A 24172-nucleotide genomic window follows, 5' to 3' on the forward strand; every position below is an offset into this window, starting at 1 on the left:
CTTTTTCTTTAATAGGAATTTCATTTTTATATTTTAAGGAAAAACAACCCAAAGCTACATTGTGGAAAAAAAAATCTGCATGAAATAAAATGCTCCATAAGCCTACACAGCAATTCTTCCTGCTGTGTCAGGCTGCTGCGGACAGTGCTCTCTGACCTCCAGGTTGAGCTGAGTGCAGCTGCTCTCGAAGTGGATAATGACAGAGTCCTTCCCTCTGGGAACGGGCCACAATTAGATTCACTCTGTAGACCAGAATCAGTCCGTCATAGGGAGCGCCTGTATTCTATACATCTTATTACACACTGTGCCCAAGGGTCTAATAATACAACGTCCAACAATCAATTGCCAAACGAGTGAGTGAATGCTTGCCATCGGCCCCATGCATTTTTAACACACAAATAACACGTGGCTGTGCTTTAAGATAATCAAAGTCTTGATTAATTATTATGCAAGGTCAATTTCTAAGTTGAACGTTTCTATCCTTTCTCTTCTTGTTTTATTATTTGGATGGGAAACCTAAGTACCAAGGTGTGAGAAGCTTTAAATGTCCTGAGCATCAAATTGAGAACTGTGGGTGTGAACAGAGATACAGTTTGTAGTTCTGGGAAGTTTTGTAAACCCAAGTGAAAGTGAGATTGATAAGCAATACTTTACACACTCTGTAGGTTCTAATACTGCTTCTGAGCCCTTACATTGGGATGAATTTAAGCTAGCATTTCCTACATACAGGGTTCTGCTTTGAATGTGAAATGTCCCCACACGCTCCTGTGTTTGAACACCTGGTTCCCAGTTGGAAGTGTTGCCTGGGAAAGTTATGACATCTTTAAGGGACTCGTGCTGAAGGGAATGGATTCCTGGGAGAGTGGGCAATGAGGCTTGGTAGCAGGACCCCACCTCTTCTTCACTCTAAAAGGTTCCTAAACATGGATGCAATAAGCCTTCTTAGCCTTCTGCTCTTGAAATCATTCCCACCTGTTGTCACGTCTTCCCACCATGACGGGCCACATCTCCCTGGAGCTGCACGCCAAAATAAACCCTTTCTCTCTCTAGTCGCTTTTGCAAGGTATTTATCACAACAGTGAGGATGTAACTAAGGCAAATATAAAGGAGGCAGCAAGGATTTTACTGCTAGTGAGCAGCCCACACTACGGCAGCTGACCCCGCCCCCGTACCTGAGACGGGGCGCTGCAGGAGAGCCCGGACAGTTCGCTGATGCGGGCTGCGGCTGTGGGGTTGCTGGAACTGATGAGCACAGGAGGGCTGATCTCCATGGAGTGGCGGTTCTGGGACGCCTGGGAAGACTTGTTGGCCATGGTGAGGGAGGTGAAGGAGTGTCGCTTCCTGGTGTTCTTCTTGGTGTCGGAGTGCTTTGAGGCAGAGGTGCTCTGCGCTGTCGCTGAGGGGCATTCTGCCGTGTCCACTCCTGGCACGGGAGGCTTATCCCACTCTATCAGCTGCTTGGCAGCTGAGTTAAACTGCAAAAGCAACCAGCAAAGCAGCACAAGGTTAGACAGCTCTCAGGGGTTCAGTGAGAGTCCTTTCCTCCAAGTGTTTTAATCTATAATTCAAAGCCACCACATTAGTATTTGCATATGCACGTTATGGTTTCTTCCGCGCCTTTCTCATTGTATCTACAGCTTTCTCATTGTATCTACATCACAGGTAGATATCAACTAAAGAATAAAATAGTTGCAAAGTAGGACTGAAAAGGTAAAAGCATGTATCTAAGAATTGGGGTGGGGGTAATTTTGGCACTTGCTAAGCAATAAAAGATTTTAGTTTACTGATGAAATTTAGCGAGGAGCAATGAAATGAGTGTAAGTATTCATCTGTGTGAACGCTGGCCCCCAATGATGAATGGCTCCGAGCTGCACAACTGATGAGTTTTACAAGCAAAGAAGGAAATAAAGAAGGAAACAGCACAATACTGATGTGTGTGTGCCCCCCAAAAAGGTTAACTCCCCTCGTTTCTCTCTGCATAGTTTGAGGGAATCTCACAAAAGTCAGTTGAAATCCTTGTCGTTTTCTTGTGGCTGCTGTTATTTTTTACTTCCTCAGACATTCTGTCTGTTATCAACACATGTGCTCAAAATCATAGCCAGGGAAGAGCTGAAATTCCAGTCCAGCTGGCATGCTTGCTCGGTCTATCTGAAGTCCCCGAGTAAGGTGAGCGGACAAGGGGACAGAATGCATGTGCTGGACTGATAAGATCAGCAGGAACGGGGAGAACATTCGCCTTTTGTTTTCCCTGAGGTAAAATGAAACATTTCCGGAAAGGCCTCGATGATGAAAGGCTGCATATCTTAGAAACTCACAGTGCACAGAAATACTGAGATGGAATACAGGAAACTTAAAATGAACCCCGTACTTCTGAGAGGTGCTACCGAGGACAAAGGAGGTCTCCCCGACATTACACTCAGCCCTGAACAACTACCTCCATGGAAAGTAACATCATCTAATGTGTGCTTTCTATCTACCCCAATTGTTCAAACCATGCCTTCTCACCCTGTTGATGAGACCCCCCTACTAGGCGAGAGGATACCCTGTGGACTGGTATTTAAAGGACAAAGAGAACCTGCTCCCCACAGCTACAAAGCAGGGTCAACCAGGGCCGGGCAGCTCAGAGCTTCTACAGATGACTGTAAATCGACTGGCAATTTGTTCCTGTGGCTCTCTGGGGACTCAAGGTCAGGTGGTCTGTCTGACAATTAGTAGGGCAACCCTTTTTCAAACATAAGCATCTCTTCTTTAGCCTTTGAAAAGGAGTGTTCATGGGATAAAGTTTCCAGCCGAGACAGCTATACCTTACCATCAAGTAGATGAATGGAAGGAAGTAGGGATGATAAAGATTGGAATAGGATGCACTTAAAGGGACAGGGACATTATAAAAGGGAGGCACACTTGGAACATTGTAATGGCATTTGGTAAGGAGGTCCACAATCTGCAAATCCTACTTTGGTCCAGACATCTTCCTCTTCAGGGTAGGGGCACAAGAGCATCAAATGCCCCAAAGCAGCAATGCGATGTTGGTTATTCTGATGGACGGCACAGCTCTGAGGCCTCCAGTGAACTTCCATGAGCCTGGTGGGGGAATCCCCTTTCCTCCACAGCCACGTAGACCAGAGTTACCTCTCTTCCACTCCAAGCTCAGAGCACATATGAAGGCGAGGTGAGGCGAGGCATGGCACTGCCCCCAGAAAGGCAGGAGCAATGGCGTCAGAAGATACTTTTTCTGTGGTCACTAATTACCTCCACCCCTATACCACAAATCCTCCAAGCAGAACCTAAACAGAACAGTAGTCTGAAAACTCAGTTCTGTGTGCCTGCTCTGTTGAGTAAGAAATGGGATAAACTAGAGATTTCTCACAGTAGCCAAAAAAATTAATGCAGGAGACAAATGCATTAACTGATACTGCATTTAAATAAATCCTGGGGCCAAACCATAGGCTCTATACCTGTACCTATTCTTTTTAAAATACACTAATTTACACATTTTGTCTGTATATGTGGGTGACTATATATGTGTATGGTACACAAATGTTAGGGTACATTTGTGGAGGTCAGAGAACAATTTGCAGAGGTTGGCTCTAACCTTCAAACTTGTGGGTCCTGTGATCAGACACAGGTCATCAGGCTTGGTGGCAAAAACCTCTACCTGCCGAGACCTGTGTTTTGAAATATTGTGAAATATCCCCATAATCTCGTCAAGTGTACCTAGCCAAGTGTTGGTTATAATTGTGTTAACATGGCTGGTTTCCATCTGCTGTGCTCTCACCTCTTATATCTTTTCCCATATCCACCCAGGAAATAAATACAACGTGAGAACACTCCATGGAGAGTAAACTGCACAATGCTGTACGGCTGGAAATTTACTAATGGAGAGAAATGGTCAGAAGGAGTTTATAAAAACTGACTTAAACACAATGGGTGTGCATTCTTCTTCTTCTTCTTCTTCTTCTTCTTCTTCTTCTTCTTCTTCTTCTTCTTCTTCTTCTTCTTCTTCTTCTTCTTCTTCTTCTTCTTCTCCTCCTCCTCCTCCTCCTCCTCCTCCTCCTCCTCCTCCTCCTTTTTTGGTTTTTCGAGACAGAATTTCTCTGTGTAGCCCTGGCTGTCCTGGAACTCACTCTGTAGACCAGGCTGGCCTCAAACTCAGAAATCCTCCTGCCTCTGCCTCCCAAGAGCTGGGATTAAAGGCATGCACCACCACTGTCCAGCTGGGTGTGCATTCTATAATTTCAACTTCTGACGTTTATCCACATTACTCAATGAAGCAAACACTCTTTCCTGTTAATTGTGATAAAAGACCATTTAATTCTAGACTTCTCCGTCAACTCCCCTCCCTCCCATCTTCCAACAGATTTTTGCCTATGAAGCACAGACTGCCAGGAGTAATCAACATATTGTTTGCTGGGCACAAACCCTCACATACAATAATACAGTGGTTTGCATAAGCAGCAACATGCAGGTCCAGTAGGGTGTGGTTGAGATAATAAATGGACCGCAACTCTAGGACTAGCACAGCTATTGGCCATTTCTATGGCCACAGGGCAGCCTACTGATCAAACTCCTCATGCCCAGGGAAGAAATGCAACCACTTCCGTCTCCTTTAGCTCTCCTTTTCTCAAACATTACTTCACTACTCGTCCTCTAAACAGCCTAGTGTATTTACCCTGCATTTTATTTTGACACGTGATGGTAATGTTTGCTAGCAAGATGTTGTCATCCTTTAAAATTACTTTAGATTTTTTTTTTCCAGAACAGCAGAGGTTGGTATTAATAGCATCTTCCCCACTCCCTTTTCCCCCCTAAATCCTGGAGAAAATCATAAAGTGGAGAGCTAGAGAGTGGAACACGTAAACCTGGCAGAAGCCTGCTGTGAGTATTCCTCAACCTTTGTAACTACAGGGAGCCAGGGATCTGACAGCTCTTAATGGAATTTTGATAAAATTTAAGAATGCCTGCTTGAGCTCAGTGGGCGGGGGCTTCCTCTGACATTTACCTCGACGTGACCTTTAAAGTTAAAAGTGCGCTCATGACCTGCAAAACAACCCCAAGCCCTACAAAACCTTCCATCCTGCCTATGATAAGGACCTCACATAAGGCTTAAGTTGCACACACAGTACAACTCAGCGTTCTAGGGCTAAGCGGAAGGAGGCAAAGAGATTTCCTGATCTTAAACTTCTCATGACCTTTTACATGTTTTTCTTATTATTTTACTAATTTATTAACTTTTGTAGTGCCAGGATTGAGAGTGCAGGACCTTATACGTGCTGGGCGAGTTCTTTGCTACTGAGCTGTCTCTCCAGCCTTCTTATTTATATTTTTAGGAAGATCCTCAAGTAACTCAGAGAGAAATACTGATAAAAAATAACATTAATTAAGATAAAACACCCAGCCGGGCGTGGTGGCGCACGCCTTTAATCCCAGCACTCGGGAGGCAGAGGCAGGCGGATTTCTGAGTTCGAGGCCAGCCTGGTCTACAAAGTGAGTTCCAGGACAGCCAGGGCTATACAGAGAAACCCTGTCTCGAAAAACCAAAAAAAAAAAAAAAAAAAAAAAAAAAAAGAAAGATAAAACACCCACCCTGACCCCCCAAAAGGGAAATAGTTTTGGTACTCACTACTTCACAAGAACTTTTCTACAAGAGTAAGTCTCCAATTTTTGGATATTACACAGCGCTGACAGAAAGGTATGAGGGAATACTATTGTAATTTATAATCCACTAGAGTAGAGTATTACTGAACCTTTTTCTTCCCAAAGGCAGATAAAACTTTTAAAATATATCATAAAAGTAATTAAACAGCCAGTCCTGGTGGCTGGCATCTGTGATTCTGGCACTGGGGTGAGGGCAGGCAGTCTCTGGAAGGAGATATGTCACAAGTTCAAGGCCAACCCAGTTTACATAGTGATTTCCAAGCACTACAGACTGAGAGTCCCATCTCAAAAGAACAAGAAGGTAATTAGTTATCTTTAAAAATGAAGCACATGCAACCACTCTGGAAATCAGTCTGGCGGTTCCTCAGAAAATTGGACATAGTACGACCGGAGGATCCAGCAATACCTCTCCTGGGCATATATCCAGAAGATGTCCCAACCGGTAAAAAGGACACATGCTCCACTATGTTCATAGCAGCCCTATTTATAATAGCCAGAAGCTGGAAAGAACCCAGATGTCCCTCAACAGAGGAATGGATACAGAAATTATGGTACATTTACACAATGGAGTACTACTCAGCTATTAAAAAGAATGAATTTATGAAATTCATAGCCAAATGGATGGACCTGGAGGGCATCATCTTGAGTGAAGTAACACAATCACAAAAGAACTCACACAATATGTATTCACTGATAAGTGGATATTAGCCCAAAACTTAGGATACCCAAGATATAAGATACAATTTGCTAAACGCATGAAACTCAAGAAGAATGAAGACCAAAGTGTGGACACTGTGCACCTTCTTAGAATTGGGAACAAAACACCCAGGGAAGGAGTTACAGAGACAAAGTTCGTAGCTGTGATGAAAGGATGGACCATTTAGAGACTGCCGTATCCAGGGATCCATCCCATAATCAGCCTCTAAACGCTGACACCATTGCATACACTAGCAAGATTTTGCTGAAAGGACCCAAATATAGCTGTCTCTTGTGAGACGATGCCGGGGCCTAGCAAACACAGGAGTGGATGTTCACAGTCAGCTATTGGATGTATCACAGGGCTCCCAATGGAGAAGCTAGAGAAAGTACCCAAGGAGCTAAAGGGATCTGCAACCCTATTGTTGGAACAACATGATGTAATAACCAGAACCCCGGAGCTCTTGTCTCTAGCTGCATATGTATCGAAAGATGACCTAGTCCGCCATCAATGGAAAGAGAGGCCCATTGGACTTGCAAACTTTATATGCCCCAATATAGGGGAATGCCAGGGCCAAAAGAATGGGAATGGGTGGGTAGGGAAGTGGGGGGCGCTATGGGGGACTTTTGGGATAGCATTGGAAATGAAATTGAGGAAAATATGTAATAAAAATATTAAAAATTAAAAAAAAAATGAAGTACATGGCATAGAATATTGTGGGATAAAACATCAAAGATCTATGCCAGTGTCTCTTCCCTACGCATTTATGTTTAACAGTTTACAGCTTCACTATCTATAAATTCGGGACAACACTGCCACATATGCATCTGCTTCACTAATCTCAGGACCACAGATGAGTCCAGGCAAAGCACACTGTTACTTAACAGCCCTGAGCATCTTCCCATGGCCACCGGAAGAAGCATGGCTCTCCACTATAGAGAGGAAATGCTATCATTTCCAATACTGTTGACATGCTTGTAGCAGGATATCTATGGGGCAAATTCCTAAAACTCAAACTGTTATATAAATGTATACATCTAAAAACTTTTGAAAAAAAAATAGGTGCATCACACCCCAAAGAAATCTCAATTTCTACCACTTTGTTTCATGAATATTATCCTCACTAGTCATTGTTCAAGTCTCTAGTAGATGAGAGAAGCTATTTCATATTATTTAATTTGCATTTCTCTGAATGAGATTAAACAGATCTTTTCTCTTTACAATGTTTTCTATTTCCATACTTTATCCATAGTTCAATTAGGTTTCTGATATTCTGTGTTTTTACAAATTTGTTTTACAAATGCAAATGTTTTTTGCATTATAATACTATTATATTAATAAAGTCCTCTTTACTTAATATGTGTGAATGAATACAAACATTTGTGTGCATGTCTAAACTGAAATATTGGTCCATATTAATATTTTATAAGTAAGGTTTTACTTTATACTCCAAATATACGGATATTTTCTATTAGAGAAATTCTACTAAATATCATGTTCTCGAGCTCTCTTATTACAGTTGGGTGTGGTTATGCAGACTTATAATCCTAGCACTCGGAAGCGGAAGCAGGAGGCACGAAAGTTGAAGGCTAGTTGAAGTTGAGTTAGTTATTCAATGAGTTCCTGGCCAAATACGGCTATTTACTGTACATAATGAGACTGTCTCAAAAAATTATCTCGAAGTTAATTTTTCAGGGAGCTTTACTTTTTCTGAGTATTTTCATCCTACCCCTCCCTCTTTTTCCATCTCTGTCACTGAGCTGTACAGCCACCTGGGCTACTGGAAAGAGTATGGTGGGGACAGGAGCAGGTTCATTTCACACAGTTCAGTGGTCGTCACTGCTGAAGGAACCTCCTACCCTTCCCTCTCCAGTGTGAAACACGACCTTTATAAATCCACATTGTCAATGCAGCCTTTCACCATCCCAGCATCCACGCGTCCACTGTTCCTTCCCCAGACAGAGCCAGCACTCTGGAGAAAGCAAGACAGAAACTCAAGCCCTTTTGCACCTCCTTAGAAGAAATGACAGCATTAGCCACACACCACTGTCCTCTGGAAACGCTTCTTCAATAATGGCATGACAAGTTCAGATCCCCTGTTAGGCTTTTATCTTTTGGATAACAAGTTTTTGAGTTTTGCTTGACCAGACATAAAAATCAAACTCAACCTTCATTTACAATACAAGACTCGCACACGAGAGACTAATTAACTGGGAGTTCTATAAAATTGGTTTAAGAGCACCTCTGCTAGGCCAAGACACCATTTAAGTCTCTACAAATGATTGTGATGAATAAAAAAAAAAAAAAAAGTCTCTTAGAATTATCAAGGGAAGGGAGGTCTGCCTTTGGGCCAGCACTGGGCAACTTAAATGTAAGATAAATCTTATAGATAATTTAAATTTCCCAAATAGCTACATTTAGAAGAATAAAAGAAAAAAACTATTATATACAAAATATTATCACTTCAACATATAACTACTCTAAACCAAGACACACGTGCAAGACCTTGCTTTCAATCCTAAAACGGTACCAGGTCTTTGAAACTGAGTGTTGGCCAAGTATTCACATGCCATGTCTGTGTGGCCTGGCCACACTTCAGCTTGCTCAGCAGTGATGTGTGTGTACTGGTAGCTCAGCTCTTGTCCCTTGAAAGCTCTTTAGGAGAAAGAGGCCACACCTTAGGAGCTGTCCCAGAAAGGCTCATGAAATTCCCCTGACCTCCCAGAGCCCCGTGTTCTGAAGTTCCCTGAGCCCTAAGAAATCACAGGGACAAGAACCACTCACATAAGCAGAGGGGCAGCATGCAACAGGGGCTACAGACCTCGTCCCACCAGCTAGGGTAAGGGGGTTTACAAAATAACTCGCATGCCAGGGGGAGGCCTGGAGGTCAGTAAGCAGCTTATCATAGTGACCCTTGCTTTTACTAGGCCCAGCTGTTAGAGCATAAATAAATAAATCAGAACTCTCCTTTTTAGTCTCCTGGTTTTGAAGGGAAGGTATTTTTAAAAAAAGATGCATGTTTAAGAACCTAAAACAAATTTAAGTCTAGGAAAGCTAAAGGAGGTAATGTCCAAGGAGAACCACAGGAAGAGCCTTGAACTTGAAGTCAAACAGGTTAGCCTAGGGTCAGGTCTCCATGCTCATTGGCTGAATCATTGCTTATCCTGACCTCGGTCTTCTGAGCTGTATAAAGAAAGGTGGCATCACTCCTGTGTGCCTTGCACAGAAATGAGTATGGACCAGCATGCTCTGCAGCCTGTAAGAGCCAGTCCAAAGAGGTATTATTGTAATGACTCAGAACCCAAGCTTACCATTGGCTCACTCTGTCGCCTCAGGCAAGTCACCTTTTCCCTACGTGCCTCCAATTTCTCTTATGTAATATGAAGTTGGATTTAATGAGCTATAAAGTTTTACTCCTACGTAAACCTTTCCTCCCAAACACAAACATCTCCTCAGAATACTCAACAGGCAGACCTCTCAGTCAGGTCTAGAGGCCATAGGCCACGAGTGACCAGACTCAGAACAAATGGAGACTGAAGTCATTCTATGGGTTTGTTCTTATTTTTAAATTCTTTTTCTTTTTGTGACTCCAAGTGAGGCACTGCCCTGGATTGGAAAGAGTGGCACACCCCTCTGACTCATGAGAAGAAAGAACTTGGGAAATGGAACAGGTTCCTAACAGTAAGGATAGGAGATGCACACTGGCAAGTCTGCAGAGCACGGGCAAGTGAGTCAATAAAGACCAGACAGACTGACTCCGGGTGACAAACAACATTTGGTGACCCAGGGAAAGCGTTGAAGTCTTTCTAGAGCAACTGCTTAGCATTGTGAGCCCGCTCTCTGTTTGGAGAAAGAACACTAGAGAATAAAGTTTAAGAAAATCTCCTGATTCTATACCTGACCAAGCAATCACACCAAAAGCATTGGCAGGTCAAGCGTGGGAGTCGTCTCGGGGTTAGACTTGGGTGGTCTCTGAGTCAGGGAGGGGGAGGGGAGGAGAAAATAGCAGTTATGGGAAGAAAACTACAAAGCATCGCAGGCTAACGAAGGAAAGACCTCGCTGTGTGTTCCCAACCCACCGTCAACTCAGCACTCTGGAAATGAAAACGGAAATGATAACGGAGGAGATTATGAATAGTTATAGATGTGACTCAGGGAACAGAAGGAGAGCTAAGAAAGGAGAGTTAGTGACAACCAAGATGGTGATTTCAGACCTGGAGGAGCCAAGATCAGAGATAAGCAGGCAAAGACATCAAGAGGAGAAAGTGGACCTTTTGAGCATTATGGGGTATGTGTGTGTGTGGGGGGGTATGTCAGAGCCACAAGCTTAGGTGAATATAATCACGTCATCGATTTTTCAGGAGATCCAAAGGCAGATCACGTTCCCACACTAAGGAAGAACGAACCAAGGGAAAGGAAAGAAGTGGCATGCACGGCAGAAAAGAGTAATGATGCGATCAGATTCCTAGAGGATGAGATGCCTGGGGAAGACAGCGAGTTTACAGCCGGAGAAGCTGCTCACAGCCAAAGCACGGAAGAGCTTACAAGACAGACACAAGCACAGCCCCAGGACTCAGAGATGCTGGTACCTACTAGTTCTAAAGTAACACACTCACAGCTAATCACAGTGCTGGGAAGAGAGACCAGCGCACAGCATCACGGCTGAGATCGGTTGATGTCCGTGTCCTATGGGAACCAGTAATACAGGCCGCCTGCGTGTGTTTCTATTGTACGTAACACACACACATCATAAATCAGAAACACCCATTAACCAGGAGGATACATTCCAACAACACATTTAATTTTCCAGAACCTCATTACCAGACACAGGAACGCAACAGTGGAAATACCTAGATCCCAAGAGGTGCAGAAAGAACATGGAATTGTCATTAAATTCCAAGTAGAGTTTAGTCAATGAGAAATGACACGCAGACAGAAATTCCTCAGTGATGTGTACTCGGTTAATAAATCAACGAGTGAGCATTCCCCATGCCCTAGATCCCTACAGTGTGAGGATGTGGAGATGCGCAGGGGTGGAGGAGGAAGGGTGGGTGCAAAGCAGAGCCCAGGGTAGGGAGCACCCAAACAGCGCCTGTCTACAGCTTCACAGATCACATGCCTGGCATGTGTGCAGCCTGGGTTGTGCCGTATGGGAGAGTTTCATGTAAAAAGTAACATTATTTTACACCACTCAGGAAAGACTTTTCTGGAGCATTCTATTGCATTACACAGAAGTTTCTTCTCCAAATTATTTTTCCTATCAGAATGGTTCTGTTCAAGCCATCCATTGACTACACAGGCACACAAATGCCCAGAACATTTTAAAGAATCCATTTACGTCTTCTTCCATGAGATCAAATTGGGTCTACATTGCTTTGTAAAGCCTTCGTTACTAGCTATATTTACAATGTGTATGACAAAATAACAAATCTATTTTAACAATAAAGTTTAACATAGTTCAAAATATTATGGCTCTGAGTAATTTTTCTGTAACAAAGGCAGCCTCGGACTTTTGACGTTGAGCAATCAGTCATTCTGAGAACAAACATTCGAGAATGCCTTCGTAGTCTTATGAAAAAATAAAAATCTCTATACACCTAAACGAGGCTAGATCTGAGTCCCATCTGAAGGCTCATCGTCACATGTCCTCAGAAGCCAGTGAGGCAAGAGACTAGGGCAGATTACAGGCGAGTCACTCTGCAGTGACTGGCCATTTCCTTTAACAAGACACTTGTCTGAAAGTGGTAAAAATACGTAAGTTAGAGTTTACCTACTCCTTCTTGTGTAGTTTTTTTTTTTAACCTGATTATTGGTCCTACCATGATATGGAGAGGGATAAAGCAATGTAATGTTGTTAGAACATAATGAAGAAGAAAGGGCTATCTAGTTTTCTATGTGATGCACCAAGCCTTATTCATTTCCTCCTCATGCTTCCAAGATTATATTACAGGAGTAAAATGGTTAAAATAGTCTGTATATGACTCCATTCTCTTTTTTTTTTTTTTTTTTGGTTTTTCGAGACAGGGTTTCTCTGTGTAGCCCTGGCTGTCCTGGCACTCACTTTGTAGACCAGGCTGGCCTCGAACTCAGAAATCCGCCTGCCTCTGCCTCCCGAGTGCTGGGATTAAAGGCGTGCGCCACCACGCCCGGCTATGACTCCATTCTCAAGGGAGTCAGGAAAAGAACGAATCACCCACATACATTACCATCCCATGCCTACGGGGGAAGGTGCAAACTTAGCATTACAGAAGTAGCATGCAGACAGGCATGTTTAGATTGGATTTCATAGAGTGTCTTTTGTTGTATGGAAGAATTAGAAAGAAAGGCTTTCTGAGACCTGACTGGATCTACTCAGATCTTAGAAGAGTGATTTTCTATAGGTACACGGACAAAGAAACCTCGCAGCCATGCAAGCCACCAATTCCAAAGTGGGTCTCTAGAACAAGCGGCAAAATTTGGCTTGCATCCTTGTCCCTGCAGGGGAATGGCCAGGATGAAGAAGCTGGGGATCCTTTGGTGAATCATGATGAATATTAGACACAACACTTAGTCATTCTCTCAAGGCTCTGGTTAAGGCTGGCCAGGAGATCTGCCCCGGGGTTTCACTGACTATCCATCCATTCACACACTGAAGAATCAATCCACATGAACTGATCTCTGAACTCTCCACTCCCTCAATGTTCTCCTGATGGTAAACTCTTAAGTTAGAAGAGGTGCTAAATCACAAATGGAGCAGGAACTGCCCTGAAGAAGTTCATCACCAACCCTCAGCAAGTCCTTTTCAGATGGAGTCTCTGGCAACCTTGACTGAGGAAGGGTGGGCGGAGCTCACAGGACACTGCTCTTGCCTCTACTCCAGGAACCAGCGCTCATTCTCCTATCTTCATTGGGGCAGAAATAGAAGCAACGGCCCGGTATATGAGGCTGGAACTCTAACACCGCCATGAATGTGGTCTACAGCGCCTACTGGAGACAAGCTTCCCAGAATCAGACCCAAGGTCCTGGGTCGGCCAGTTGGAATTTAGGAAGAAAGACGGTGCTGAGAACATAGTAGTTCTTTCTCTTTTGCCAATTTCTCAAAAATATTTCTAAATTTCACTTATAAAAACCAGCTGACTTCTGAATTGCAAAAGAAACGTAAATGCTAATCAATACAGTAGTTCTCCTTTCAAACTTTCTAACAATCTCCACAATTTTCTTTATAAACATTGATGATGCTTTTTAATTTCAAAGGGGGAAAAAACATCAAAAATACGAATGATAGAAAAATCTTTTTATGTACGTCTACCAAGTCTTTGATTATTAGATTAAAGACTATTATTGTGCCCTTTTGCTGTTATTATTCTTCAGAGATGCCCTTTTGCTGTTATTATTCTTCAGAGAAAGGCTTTAACAAAATAAATCCTAATAAAGTCAACAATGCCACCCTTAGCTCTGTGGCGATCACCTTAGCAATGTCAACCCTGGACTTAAACCTCCATCTCTTATCCTTTGAAATAGGAACAATACCCCAGACTCTATAGAACCAAGGATGGTCCCCTTTGGGGCTATTTCTGCTCTAGTCGGTACACTTGATTTCTCATGGTTACAGCAGATAGCGCAGTGTATGCCACAACAAGAAGACCTCAACTCTTGCCACTAAAGTTTCACAACCTTTGACCAACACTTCCCCAGCCCTGCCCCCTACCAGGAAATTTTTCCTGTATTACAATGGAAGTTCCAGATTTAATCTAGGCATTGCATTACCCTGGGAAAATTCTAAAGTAGTAATGTTCTCGGGCCAGTTTTATTTTGTATCTTATTTATTATTTTCTGGGTTTTGTTGTATTGTTTTAATTTTATATATTTGAGACAGGGGTTTTGCTAGGTGCCCAACCTGGCCTGAAACACTTGACCTTCCTGTGTAGATTCTAGAGTACTGGGTTTAGAAGCTTATGTCACCATACCTAGCCAACTGTAGCTTAGTTACAAAAAACAAAAGCAAAACCTAGCAAGGGAGGGTTATGGTGGCACATATTTATGAACCTAGGACTGAGGCAGGGGGATCACTGCAAGTTGGAGTGGGCTGGGCTAGAAAACAAATGATCACACTTGGGTCACACACATCTCCCCAGTGGCTCCTAGGCATGTAACATCCTGATGTAATGACAAGAGAAACCTGTAATAAATATATGCCAGGCAGTGAAGATGAGAATAACAGCTGAAAAGTTAAAAATGCACAAAATCTACAAATCAGTTTTGTTTGGGCTTAGAAAATTTTGTTCTACAATTTCTTAGATTGTCCATTTATTCTCTAAAGTGGGATTTACTGAGAGTCTGCTGTGGGTGACACTTAATGAGAGTATCCTGGGAGACTACAGAAAGCTATAAAGACAAAGAGCTACCACCTCAACCCCCATTCTGATGGGAGAAGGGAGGCTGAGAAACACTAGTTGTGGTGGTTTGAATATATTTGGCCCAGGGAGTGGCAGTATTAGGAGGTGTGGCCTTGTTGGAGTAGGTGTGCCACTGTGGGGGTGGGCTTTGAGAACTTCCTCCTAACTGCCTGAGGATGCCAGTCTTCTCCTAGCAGCCTTCAGATGAAGATGTAGAACTCTCAGCAATTCCTGCACCTGGATACTGTCATGATCCCACCTTGATGATAATGGACTGAACTTCTGAACCTGTAAGCCTGCCCCAATTAAGTGTTGTCCTTCTAAGAGTTGCCTTGGTCATGGTGTCTGTTCACAGCAGTAAAACCCTAAGACAGTTGCCAGTCTCTGTAGCAGATAACCTGACAGAAGGATGACAGGCAGCAAAGTGCAGTGAAGGAATAATAGTGACAGCGGTGACTGTGAGCACAGGCATCACCAATGGGCCACATTCCACTCTTTAGGGTCTAGGGGTTCAACAGTGAGAAGACCAGGCAGTCATACAGAATTACTGGCTGGGACACCAGTTCCATCCTGGCCACCAGGCTCCAGAGTCCCAGTTTTCCTCATGCCATATTTATTGAGATAAAGCAAGTAGAGAGGAGGAGGGAGTGTCTTAGGTATGTCAGAAGATTGTCATCTGGAAGATGTTGATAGAATGAGCTGGATGCAGCCTTCATTCTGGCAGGGATGGAAACATAGAAACACTTGTCTGGCTGGGTGGTGGTGGCACACGCCTTTAATCCCAGCCCTTGGGAGGCAGAGGCAGGCAGATTTCTGAGTTCAAGGCCAGCCAGGTCTACAAAGTGAGTTTCAGGACAGCCAGGGCTACACAGAGAAACCCTGTCTCGAAAAACTAAACCCCCCCCCCAAAAAAAAAACCCAAAAAACAAAAAAACCCAAAACCCTCGTCTGTTAATCTACTCCTACCCTACTGTAGGTCACTGACACGTAAGTAATGTGCATCTTCAAATTAAAATACCTATGACAAAACCAAGTAACTAAACAATTTCTTATTTGCTTAAAAACTTGGGTGAAGTGATATTGCAAATGAGTAGGCATCGAATTAAAGAAGGAACTGAGTAAAAATGTATGGTTCGAAGTTGACCTAAAACTAGCCAGCACATCTTATTTGAATTATATAGCTAGTCCCACCGTATCTGCTTTGAAGACTCAAACTTTTGAAAGTCATCCTTGAAGGTTACAAGCAACTTCTACAAAATACTGTTATTGCTAACTTTTTAATTTTTCCCATTAATATTGACTATTTATAATGGCACACTGAATGGCAGCTCCTTTCACGGAGTTTTCACATAACTTTGTCAAGATCCACCAGAAGGATCAATGTCTGTGGTAATCACATGAAATGTATTTCTTAAACACTATGGCTTAAAGTAGAAACAATCCTTTGCTCCTGGGGCTACTGTAGGGGATGGGGCTAATGCTAAGATCCTGTTCCCAAATTGGTTCTTGATCTATCAATAAAAATATTCGCAGCCAATGACCTGGGTGGAATAGGTGAGAATTCTGGGTCCCTGCCAGAAAGCTAATAGATACAGGAAAGAGAGAAAAGTAGTTTTCACTATGCTTCAGAGGGAAAAAAGCCAACCAGCCATGTGAGATTTTGGTCGGAGCCCGTAGGCTACTTCTCTAGGAGGGATGTTGGAGTTTGAGCTGGGACTGAAGGTAGCAGAGCAACTGAAACTAGGACAGTTTAAGAGGTGATGAGCTATGCATATTGGGGGGGGGAATGTTAGCCAAGGGAGATTAGTAGTGCCCAGCAATTAAGTCAATGAGGCAGGTTGAAATTGAACAACATGTATATATGTATATATATGTCTGTGTTTTTCATCTGCAGGACCAATATTCTCTAGGCAGGGGCTCGTAGCATGGCCCATTCCTAGAGTATTTGGGGGGGGGGTAGCAAAAGCTACACATTACAGCTTACAGAAAAGATATTGTGTTACTGGCATGAGAACATTGGTCTTATTATACATCCCCACTAGAGTTATTGGCTGACCAATAGCTTTGTCAGTGAGCAGTAATATTTGTAAGCAACATTTTTCTGAACAGTGTGTTACAGCAGTGCAATTAAAATATTCAACATTTCAATAAAAAAAAAACAACTTAGGGTTCAATACTAGCCTACAATGCACAACAATGACTGAGAAATGCCCCAGATTCCATGGTTAGCATCATCTTCAACCAAACTTTCTGTTTTTTGAGAATCACGCCATCCTTGCCCAAATGACTGTGAAAACCAAGTGAGGCAGCTGGGAACTAATTGTGTTGCTAAAATCTTATCCAGTCTTCAGACAACTGACCATTTGAACAAAGAGAAACAAGGTACTGAAGTCTTCCTTCTGACTGCAATCAGTCCTTGATACACAACCTGACATGGTGCCTTCAAGAATTCCCTGGGCTTCCCTAAGAATCTCTTATCCTGAAGTGCTTTCCAGATTGCTCCAGTCAAAAAGAGACTGTCTATATAGAACATAATGTACAGCCTTTAAGGTGTGCCCACACAGGGATCTGGGAAGAGGCTGTCTTGGGAGAAATTGGTGAACCTGATCTGAGCAAAAGAATTCTTATCACAAGAACTCCACACAACTCACGGGGTCTTGCATATCCCAACCTGGCCTGGGATTTGCATTTCTGACCCTCCTGACTCCTCTTCCTGGGTCCTGAGATGACAGGTGTGCACCACTGCAGGTATTTAAGTACTGGGGCTCAAACCCAGGCATGTCAGACAAGTGCTCTATCTGCTGAATTACATGATCTTTCAAGAGTTTTGTATCTTAATAGGAAGACATTTGCTTGACAATCAGCATCATTGCTATTTTATCATTTTACTTCAATATAAGTAGGTGAGCCAACTATCCAACTATCCCAATGGTGTTTCCTTTTTCTTCCTTCCCATTTTCTTGTGTGTGTGTGTGTGTGTGTGTGTATGGTGTGTGGTATGTGGTGTGTATATGTGTGTATGTATGTGTGAGTGTGTTGAGGATAATCCTCAATTACTCTTCCACATTATTCATTGAAGCAGGCTGTCTTAAACACAACATGATCTCACTGATATGGCTAGCCTCACTAGCCAGGTTGCTCTGAGGACCTTCCATCTCCACCTTTTACTTGAGGTCTATGGATCTAAATCCCAGTTCTCATGTTTGTACATTGAGTGCTTTAATCACTGAGCTCTTCCCAGCCCCTCCTGGACCATTCCTTACAGCCTCACCTTCCTCCCCCACCCTCCCCCCAACCCCAAACCCCTCAGTCCTCTCCCTACTAACTCCAACAGTCAGTTCTTCTCACATGGCCATGGTCCCCTTGAATCTCACAGCTGACTTAACAATTCCACAATTCTTGAATCCATCCCTCAGGCCCATCCTGTGTTCCCTGAGCGTATCTATTACCCATGCCAACTAGAGAAACTGGGTGGAGGTTGGGGGCGGGTATTGGAATGGGATGGGGTTAGGGTCTATTAGAATGGGACAGAGTTGGAGGACTGTGCAAAGAAAGACATTTCTGAGACTCCAAGCTCAGGTCTGAGATTATCCTTGTGCATGGTGACAAAGATCTTTCATTTAACCATTGCTATACCTTAGCCGACTAAGGGACATATGCTTGTTACAAGATAGATATTCATCATGATGGCACAAACCTATAAACCCAGCACTTAGGAGGCCGAAGCAGGCAGATGGTGAGCTCATGTCAGCCTACCCAGGGACTTCCAGGCCAGCTTAGGCTACATGGAGAGACCCTGGTCCCAACACCCAATCCATTTGATAAAAAATTCTACAAGTGTAATACAGCGGCGTTTAAATTGGGCATGCTCTAAGTTCTAAAGCTGGCCAAATATGAAAGGTTTATGGAGCAAGAGAAAGTGTTTTATTTAGGAAAAGGCCTGGGTTTTTTGTTTTTTGTTTTTTTTTTTTGACTGTATACTTTGTTTGATCACATCTGACACTGTTCTGAGACAGCCAGGTTGCAGTTGGCTGTGGCTGCAATCTTCCTTCACTTAGGCCCAGAGGCTGAATGAAGCAGGTGTCACTGAGCCCCAGGTGCCCTGTTCCCCACCAGGCGGGTCAATTTGACAGCTTGACAGCAAAGTCTGCTCACAGGCTCCGACAGACAGTTGATTTACTTCAAGTCCTCACTAGAAAAGTTCTGGTTCAAATAAGGAAAATATTCATGGCTGAGGGGGTAGGGGTGGGGGTGGGGAAGCAAACACTTTCCCCTTGTGTACTTTAATTTAACAGCTTAAGTCAGAGTAAATAATCCTATGACTCAAATGACTGTAAGTGACTCTGGCCTTTCCGTGGGTGGATTTTTTTTTTTTTAATATACCTATTGAACAATTTGACACCTGCCCCATGTCACCATCAGCATCAACAACAAGATGACATAGCAATACCTTTTCATGGATGCCAGACCAAGCTTCAGCATGCACCAGTGATAATACCGCACATGTAAAGACAGGCTCTCTTTACTAAACCCTGCCTGCTGGCTCAAACCCTTTAGCCTAACTATTCAAATACCTGGAGGTGCTGGTAGTTTTCCACAGCCCACACTTAGGACGTACATAAATCATATACAGAAAGGGTTACTTGTTAAAGTTTTTTTTTTTCTTCTGTTGTCTTCTTCTAATGCTAGAGCAAACATCTTAATAAAAGGAACATTTGAAAGTGTAGCTCACACTCAAGAGAAGTTAGCTAGCCTGGGTTCCTGCCCAGTGGATACACAGTGACACTGGGTTCCTGTCCAATGGATGCAGAGTAACACATCAATGTTTTAGGGAAAGTGTGACAATCTTACTATCTCGGGGAGACATTGAGGGCTGCCATTTTAGCCTTCAGGATCAAGTCAAAACAAATATCTCAGAAGGCAAGGTAAGGAATAGTAGTTTGGTTTTTTTTTTTTTTTTTTTTTTTTTTTTTTTTTTTTTTTTAAACATGCTTTTCTACATGATAGACACTTTGAGGATTGGAACAACAGAACTGCCTTTAATTCCCCAAACAGTCAGTGCTCTCTCTTGCCTTTTGCTTCGGCACACACAGTCCTGTCCACCTAGGTGTTCCTCCTCCTTATAGTAAGTGCATGCCTCCATCTCTCTCACTTAACATCTATCATACAGATACCAACTTCTTTCCACAAGTCTTCCTTGATGTCAGCAACTCGGTGTGGATGTTTGTTTGGCCGCTGGTGGTTTCATGCTTCAAAAACCAAATGCATTCCATTTTGTTCTCAGCAAGAGACGCTTCTCACTCCCTGACAGTTTAGGACACATGATACATGATGTAATGAGGGTCTGCTCTGAACTCCCCCGTTCACTGTATATGTGTGTGTCTGCATATGTGTGTATGGGTACACATGGATATGTATACATATGGAGGCCAGAGATTCACATCTGGTTTCTTCCTCAACTACTGCTCTCCCTTACAGAGACACTCTCTCTTACTGAGCCTAGGCTGGCCACCAGCAAACCCCTCGGTTCCACAATAGTTGGGACTACAGTGTACATTGTCTCGCCCTTAAGTAGGTTCTAGGGATCAGCCTCGGGGCTCCCGCTTATGCACCCAACACTTTGCTAACTGAACCATCTCTCCAGACCCCCCTCCCCAATTCATTTCTCGATTTTGTTTAGAATAATCTAAGTGTGCTACTTCATGTATATAAAAAGACTTTGTTTAGTCAGGTTTGGCCATAAGCTTTCTGAACGATGCTAATTACCAACAAAGGGAGCTAAGAAGTTCCTCGACTCCGATGGAGAAGGAGTCACTCAGTAAATGTTTAATGAAAGGACTACTCTGGGAATCAGGCTCTAGTTCTGATGCTGTGGCAGATTAGGAAAGAAGCCGTAAGCAAGGGGGGATAAGGGTGCTGGCCGCTGAGATTACCCACCTGCGGTCCAGCCCTTGGACACACAAGCTGGAAAGAATTGGCTCCTCAAAGGTGTCCTCTGACCTATTGCTTACACACACTTAAACGCACACATGAAAGAAATAAATGTAATAAAAGCATAAGAAACAAGTAAAAAAAACAAAAAGAAAACAAACAAAAAAACCAAAAACCAGAAAGCCAAAATGAGAACATTAACTTCTCATGTACCTGGACCTTTACAAAGTTTCTGATCCTCACCCAACGTAGCAAGCAGAAGAGAAAACCAGATCATATAGGTAATGGACAGAAAGTATGCCGTCTCTTTAACACATCATAGGGATGCTTTTAGGAGTGATGCAGAGAGTCACATTTTATGATCTTCAGTAACTGAAGGACACAAGGAAGGAACTCTTTCTAATCCAACAGCAGAGCCTTTCAAATCTGAGGTGGATGCTCTGGGCCATGAGGATTTCTTCATGCCTAATTTGCATAATTAACCCTTATTTACGATGCTGAATATGATCCATGACCGTACAAATGAACTTACCTCCACGTATGAAATTGGAAATATTCCTATTTTATCCGCCAGCATCCCTTCAGCCCAGTTTTCATCCACTCTGCGGATCACGGTCAGTACGTCGTCCTGCAGAAACCAGAAAGTGCTGAATCTCTCTGACCCCATTAAATGTCCCACCTAAGTAGGCATCCGCAACACAGGGACTGAAGTTTTAATAGTAGATGAATAAAAATTCTGTCACATACCTTTCGTACACAAAACTACGATGTTGTCATAAGCCAAGCAGTAACTGCCAGTCTACCTGATGTTCTTTAAAACTTTCTGTTATATTCGTTTGTGGGGGTGGGGGGGGGGTTGGGGCAAGCAATTGTGTGCATGAGGAGGTCAGAAGGCGATTTTGGTGACGTGGGTTTTTTCCTACCACGTGAGTCCTGGTCTCAGCTCACCTTGGCAACCAGTACCCTCACCAACTGAGACACAGCACCAAGCCCAGGTACTCAGGCGTAACGGAGGGAAGCTAAAAGCCATCTCGGGGATACCGTACCTTTGCGAAGGGAAGGCAATCTTTGTCAGCTTCCTTGTCTTTCACTTCAAAGTCGTAAAGTGCTTTGCACTGAGGCGGGGGCTGAGGTAAAGGTTTGATGATCTGCACAAAGTTGGTGGGGAAAAAGCCGTGGACCCCGCTGACTTCCCCATGGTACCAATTCTCATCCACCTGTCGGCGCAGAATGATGATGTCGCCTTTGCTGAACTTAAGGTCTCCGGGCTCTTTTCCTTCGTAGTTATATAATGCTTTGGCACACGGTAACTGAGGTATTCCCTAAAGGAAAGAGAAGGATGTCAGTGAAATAACAGTCAGGTGATGCCTCTGAAAATATAATCGCACTCTTGTTGTCTTTTAAGTTAAGATCAAATTTGCCAACTTGGCCCCTGGAAGAAAATCTTACATAAAAACGTAACTTCATTTTATTACAATACAAATACAAAGTACATGGTATTCCTGTATTGTCCTCAGTACAGCCTCGAGACCTAAATTTAATATAGGGATGCTTTGGTTTTGTTTGCTTAGGACTACTGTCCGAGTCTGTATCCTGATATAAAATTCAAAATTCATAAAATCTAAACATAGTTTTTATGTTAATAATTTATTCATCAAGATAGATGATATAGACAGAGAAGAAAAATTTAAACCAAAGCCTAATTCATCAACTTCACAAGTACTCTAAAGCAGATTAGATTTTGGACAAATACTTTTCTGATGTGTCTTTTAATGTGGAAATGAGGTCATAATCTTTTATGAACTCAATAGATATGTACTAAGACTCCTTTCTATTACCAAATACGGAATACAGCAGTTAAGACCACCCCAGAGTCTGAGTGTAGTAGTTAGCGCTACTGTCGACTTGATTCAGCCTAAAGCCACCTGAAGAATATCTCGGTTGAGCACTTGTCTTTATGAGGTTTGTCTGAGGGCATGATGCAGGGGACTTCCTCGATTGTGAAGTGTTGGTCTGTGTGGGATTGTCTTGATTGTTAAGGGTTGGTCTGTTTGTCAGTGTGGGACTGTCTTGAATGTTAAGGGTTGGTTTATGCAGATTGTCCTGATTGTTAAGGGTTGGTCTATGCGAAATTGTCTTGATTGTTAAGAGATGGTTTGTGAGGAGTTGTCTGGATTGTTCAGGGTTGGTCTGTGTAGACTGTCTTGATGGTTAATTGATATAAGAGGGTTCAGCCCAGTATGGGCAGCACCATTTCATAAACACATAGTCCTGAGCCGTATAAAAAGCTAGGTAAGGAGGAGTCTGTGAGCAAGCCAACCATCTGTCAGCTCTCCTCCAGTTTGTTTCAAACTCTATTTGACTGTTACCCTGGGTGTAAGCTGAATAAATCCTTACTTGTTGCTTTTGGCCAGAATGTCTTATCACAGCAACAAAAAGGACTCTAGAACACTAGCCCCTCAGGCTTTATATTCTCTAAGTGTTCAGACATGGTCTTCTACAATTTAAAATACACAACATGCTCTTCCTGGTTTAATAGCACAGTGAGACCAAGAAGCAGAGGGATGAGGTTTTAAACACTACAATCTGGTTTTAAACGGCAAGTTAAAAATTGTGTGCTCCTCCACGACAATTTAATCATCCTATGGATTCAGTATGGCATGTCTTCATGGCTCTTGGTGCCCATGTGTGAACGTTAGTCAGCACTTCATAATTCCTGGCCTCCCTGCTGCCTATCACTGATACAGAGGATAAACAGTGAGTCAAAGACATCTGTAATAATTCGCAGAATTAGATTACAGCCTTCTGCCCCACATATCCTCAGCCATGTATTCATCAGTGAGGAAGACATTCATCACGCTTTTGTAACCAGGCAATGTGCTAGAGCTGAAGACTCTAAAAGGAAATAATGCACAGTTCTCCTCCTTGAGAGACAAGGCAGGTAAAGAAATGATAGCCCAGCGGCATAGAAGTCATTCATGGAAATGCCCACTGCTTATGGAAGAGAGAACTTGAGGCTTAGCAGATGGGAAAAATGAACTATTTTCCCAAGTCTTCGTGGAAACCTAAGGGGTTAGTTTAGTAATGTAGGAGTAGGGGGATAGAAAGGAAAGTGGGAACATTCCACACAGAGGGGACAGAGCCAGCAAGGAACACTATCAGGGACACAGGTGCTGGAAGAGCATTGGAAATGTATGGTACACGGTGGGGGGCGGGGGGGGGGAATGGTGTCAAATTTACACTGGGTCTGGAACATTGTTAACAATCTTGGGTCAATGGATCCTTCAAGCAACAGCCAAGGGTCTGAAGCCCAGGTGGCTCTGTTGCCAGGCAGATGAGGCTGGTAGTAAAAGAGAGTATGGGTTGGCAAGTGGACAGGTGACAGCTATGTGTAAAGAGAGCTGTACAACAGTTGATTTATATATAAGTTTAATCTTTCCAGGAAAATAAAGCAGAACACATGCTCATTCTCTCCACAGTCCACTCAGATACACAGAAGACCAACCTTGAACCC

The 24172-nt window shown here is 43.1% G+C and overlaps 1 protein-coding gene across 1 annotated transcript in view; it reads right to left on the reverse strand.

Annotated features, from left to right (window-relative positions):
• Nucleotides 1–24172, reverse strand: part of Sh3rf1 (SH3 domain containing ring finger 1) — a 167548-nt gene that overhangs the window by 40196 nt on the left and 103180 nt on the right. Inside the window, exons 3-5 of the mRNA XM_021170485.2 lie at nucleotides 21705–21980; nucleotides 21191–21286; nucleotides 1173–1475 (exon numbers count right to left, since the gene is read on the reverse strand). Of these exons, the coding sequence (XP_021026144.1) occupies nucleotides 1173–1475; nucleotides 21191–21286; nucleotides 21705–21980 (675 nt within the window). The remainder of the gene's footprint in view (nucleotides 1–1172; nucleotides 1476–21190; nucleotides 21287–21704; nucleotides 21981–24172) is intronic.

Source organism: Mus caroli, unplaced genomic scaffold, assembly GCF_978045245.1.
Source record: "Mus caroli unplaced genomic scaffold, Mus_caroli_1 scaffold_10, whole genome shotgun sequence".
NCBI classification, from domain to species: Eukaryota; Metazoa; Chordata; class Mammalia; order Rodentia; family Muridae; genus Mus; species Mus caroli.